Source organism: Acyrthosiphon pisum, chromosome X (genome assembly GCF_005508785.2).
Source record: "Acyrthosiphon pisum isolate AL4f chromosome X, pea_aphid_22Mar2018_4r6ur, whole genome shotgun sequence".
Lineage (NCBI taxonomy): Eukaryota > Metazoa > Arthropoda > Insecta > Hemiptera > Aphididae > Acyrthosiphon > Acyrthosiphon pisum.
Genome location: NC_042493.1, coordinates 57,252,546 through 57,256,592, shown reverse-complemented (window position 1 = coordinate 57,256,592; position 4,047 = coordinate 57,252,546). Strand labels below are relative to the sequence as shown.

The following is a 4,047-nucleotide window of genomic DNA, read 5'->3' as shown; positions in this document are numbered from 1 at the left end:
TTTAAACATTATTTAAATTTACAACATTTTTTTATTTATTTTGAAAGTGGAATACAAAGTCAAATAATAATAGAATATAAAATCGATATGTCATTCCCTCAAAAATATTATTCTCTATCTTTTTTGTAATAGGTGACTTTACTCTAAGATTACGCATAGAAAAAATGATTTTGCGTAAACGCGTTTTGTCTACGTTGCGCGTGGGCCAGAGAGAGAAAACGAATAGTCCGCTGACATCCTCTTAAGGGGATTCCACCCGGTGATTTTCTATCGTTGTCTAACTCACACATGACATAGGATTTTAACGTGTTCTTTGCCAAACATACCAATTGATCTAATGATGCAGTACAATTTCTGAGAGCAGATTTGAATTTGTCATTAAGACTACTTGAAAACGACTTTCCCACATTTTTGATATTATCCCCTAACTTCATAAAAACATATTGAAAAAGAGTAATTCAAAATTTGTTTTATTAAAATTGTTGGGGTAGTAAAATTCCAAAAAAAAAATATGGGAAAATCGATTTTAAGTAGACTTGGCCACAAATTCAAATCTGTTTTAGAATAATTTTTATTGCTATCAATTGGTATGTTTGGCAAAAAACAATTAAAAACCTATATTGTGCGTGTGTTAGACTAAGACAGAAAATCAAGGTATCAAAAAAAAAATTGTAGGAATCATCACTTGTAGTAATTAATAAAATGTTTAATATTTAAATTAGTCACTAAATTATATAGCTTACCTCTTCATTAAATAATACGCTAACATCTTTTCTAACAGGATCAATTAGCTGTACCAATCCTGTTGAAAAGCCCACAATTAATGGAAGTGAATCTTCAGTTGTGGCAGTTGAATTGAAGTCATGACATGTTGGACTTATTCCTTTGTATAATTTTTTATCTATGGGCTTAGTCAAATCTGCTCCCTGTAAATACAAATAATATAAATATTTATTTTTGTTATGTTGTAGTACCTAAAATTTGAGCTACCTACACTCAAACTATTTGTACAGTTGTACCTATATGATTATTTAAACTGTAAATCTGACTTATAATAGACTAAAAATTAATGTGTAATTTAAAGTTACGTTTTTGCCAAATTTGGTGAACAATGAAATTGAATGAGCACATGGGTAACATTTGAAAAAAAAGAATTGGGTCATATTGAAGGTGAGCTGTTAGCCATGAAACATCTAAACTCTCGACTTAGAGCTACATCACACGTCCGGAAACGAGTGTACAGAAGCGTTTGTTCAACGCATGAAACAGACAGCAATTTCTCACCTTTTTTGTCCCTTTGTAATAGAAAACGTACAGCTCGCGTCCGATGTTGAAGCACATGCGGTCGTTGTTGCCGTTGGTATCCGACGACGAGTAGCCGACAAACGACACCCGCACGGAAGTGTTGGTCTGCACGTTGTAGCCGATGCGGTTCGGTCGGGAGTACGTGGCCAACGTCAGCAGCTTGTAGACGCCTTCCCTGGTGACGAACTGCGTCTTGAGCTGCTCCTTGCCACAGCCGTCCAAGCTCATGGACATGATGCACGACGAACCGTAACCGTCGGCCGCCGCGTTCATACCACTCGGGCGTCTGTCACATTTCGGCCGGTCAGCTGCGGGACACACAGTACACTGTCGATCACGACCGGACGCGACAAGACGCGAACGTCGACGACGAACACGCGCTGCACATCGCGGCCGGGCGATCTCTCGACCACGAACGGATGGAATTTATCAAACAATAATTGTCGCGCGGTCGTCTCGACTTGTCACGTCCCGGGCACACCGTCAACTACGACCGTCGGACTGACGACATTGTCTCGGGCACCGGGCGGCTTTCGCGACGATACTGTCCGTGTTGTATTACGGCGATTGGCGACGGAGGAATAATCGCGATATTATAATTATTGTCATTCATCACCGGTGAAAAGATGAGCAACGTGATATATGATAAACAATTCACGAAAGAGCTCCGAAATCATCACTATGATAAAGTAGTACGTCTTCTTTTATCATGGTATTGAATTTACGGATGAAAAACTCATCGTCGGCGACGACGTCGGGTCGTGTTATCATCTATTCGTACACAAAGTAGATAGGAGCACCGAACATTGTCTTTTATGATTATGAGTGATAAAATTAATATTGACAATTAATGAAAAAATTGTCAATGATCGCGAAGCTGTAGTATCGAACATGGGTTGAATATAATAACTTGATTTGGATTTTGGTTGGAGGGTATGGAATGATCGTCAACGAAATGATCTAGATTCTAGAATTATCGGCGAGTATGGGTTATTTGAAATAACTTTATCAACATTCAACACTATCTCAAAAACCACACCATAATAATTAATAATATTATATGATCAAAGTTTTAAGAACGGCACAAGACATGTATCATTCTACAATGTATAGAATATTTTATTCTTTAATTATGTTTATCTATAAACCTTGACCGTGTAGAACAAAAACAGTTAATTATTATTATTTTTATATTATTAGCTGTTATTAACTATATTAAAGAAAGAAAAATATATTTACAATCTATAAAGTATCACAGTCCACAGATTATAATCTGATTATAGTCTGCGACAGTAAAGTTTCGTGACAAAAATTGTTATAGTAGATGATGAAGTATTTATTAAGGACTTAGGAGTTAGGACATCGGCAAGACCCAAGAGTGAAGAGTCATGTCATAAATCATTCGCATCTCTCTGACATAAAATAATGTTCGTGGCAAAATATGGCAAGTCTAGTGGATTATTCGTTATCTATTTGGCGACCGGCGGTGTTGGTACCACTGCCACCAACAATATCAAGTAATCTCCAGATAAGAGATTTATCGTGCGTTTATAAATTATAAATTTTAGATAACATTATAATATAGCGTGCGTTCAGTTTCAGCGTTGTGTACTTGTGTACTAAGTACTGTCTTGTCTAATACGACTTTATGCTTGTGAATTGAGTTCACGTTTCCTCAGTTCTCTGACGACTACCCTACGTACAAATTGAACAATTGATTATTTTATATCCCGCCTACGATGAGTTTTTCACAAGTAAGTAATTACTAATTATACAACCCTTTTTGTCGTGGGTTAACATTATTGACAAATTATAGAAAGTTGGCGGAAGCAGTACTTCTTACATGTCACCAGCAATCAGTACTAAAGAATTTACATTGAGAGTACCTAAGTGAGTAACATACAGTCATACAAGCTTTATTATTTATTATGTCCATGTGTACAGCTAGCATACAATTACCGATTTTATTTACGTACACAGTATACCATATTAGCATGTTAGTGACTTTATAATTAGTAAATGTCATCTAATGAACTAGATTTTTAAAATTAAAAATTATTATTAGTAGTTATGACTATCATAATTAAATAAATCATTTTAATAGTTCCAAACACATTTTTTAACTTCTGAGTAGATGTTAAGACATGAAATATATACATTTTAGATAAGATTTTTTTGTCATCAATATTTTAAGTGCCCATTTAAACTTACTACAAAAAATTGTAAATGACTAGTGGAAAGTATAAAAATTAATATTACATCAACATTTAGGTACTTTAACAGTGGTTGTCAAGTCCATTTATTACGATGGACTTAGTCCTAAAATGACTAACAACTATCAAGTACCTACTCTAAATTTCACTCTACCATTACCTATTTGTATAGTAATATAATATAGGTAATAAATAATAATTAATTTATAAATAATGGATAGTTAATTTACTATTTTAAAGCATACATTTAAATGTTCCCAAAGTACCTTTATATTTTAAGCTTAATTTATTGTATATTATATAAATTCTTGCAAATTAAAAAAAAAAACATAACATTAGTAATACTGTAATAGACAGTAGGTAAATGTGTCAATTAATAAATAAATACTTGGATACCCATAACATCAGTGCTCGAAATTGGGGGGGTGCGCAGAGGGACGGAGCTCCCTCTACTATTTAAATTTTTTTTTGCGTACCCCGACTATTTTTTTTTACTTGGACGGGGGGACGGACCAACTAATGTCCCAAA

The 4,047-nt window shown here is 34.6% G+C and overlaps 2 protein-coding genes across 2 annotated transcripts in view; one reads left to right on the top strand and one right to left on the bottom strand.

Moving 5' to 3' along the window:
• Positions 1 to 4,047, bottom strand: part of LOC100168360 (WD repeat-containing protein 20) — a 20,081-nt gene that overhangs the window by 4,754 nt on the left and 11,280 nt on the right. The window contains exons 2-3 of the mRNA XM_001949561.5: positions 1,285 to 1,613; positions 744 to 926 (exon numbers count right to left, since the gene is read on the bottom strand). Of these exons, the coding sequence (XP_001949596.2) occupies positions 744 to 926; positions 1,285 to 1,613 (512 nt within the window). The remainder of the gene's footprint in view (positions 1 to 743; positions 927 to 1,284; positions 1,614 to 4,047) is intronic.
• Positions 2,872 to 4,047, top strand: part of LOC100168956 (general transcription factor IIF subunit 1) — an 8,437-nt gene continuing 7,261 nt past the window's right edge. The window contains exons 1-2 of the mRNA XM_001946506.5: positions 2,872 to 3,059; positions 3,122 to 3,195. Of these exons, the coding sequence (XP_001946541.2) occupies positions 3,045 to 3,059; positions 3,122 to 3,195 (89 nt within the window). The 5' untranslated portion in view covers positions 2,872 to 3,044. The remainder of the gene's footprint in view (positions 3,060 to 3,121; positions 3,196 to 4,047) is intronic.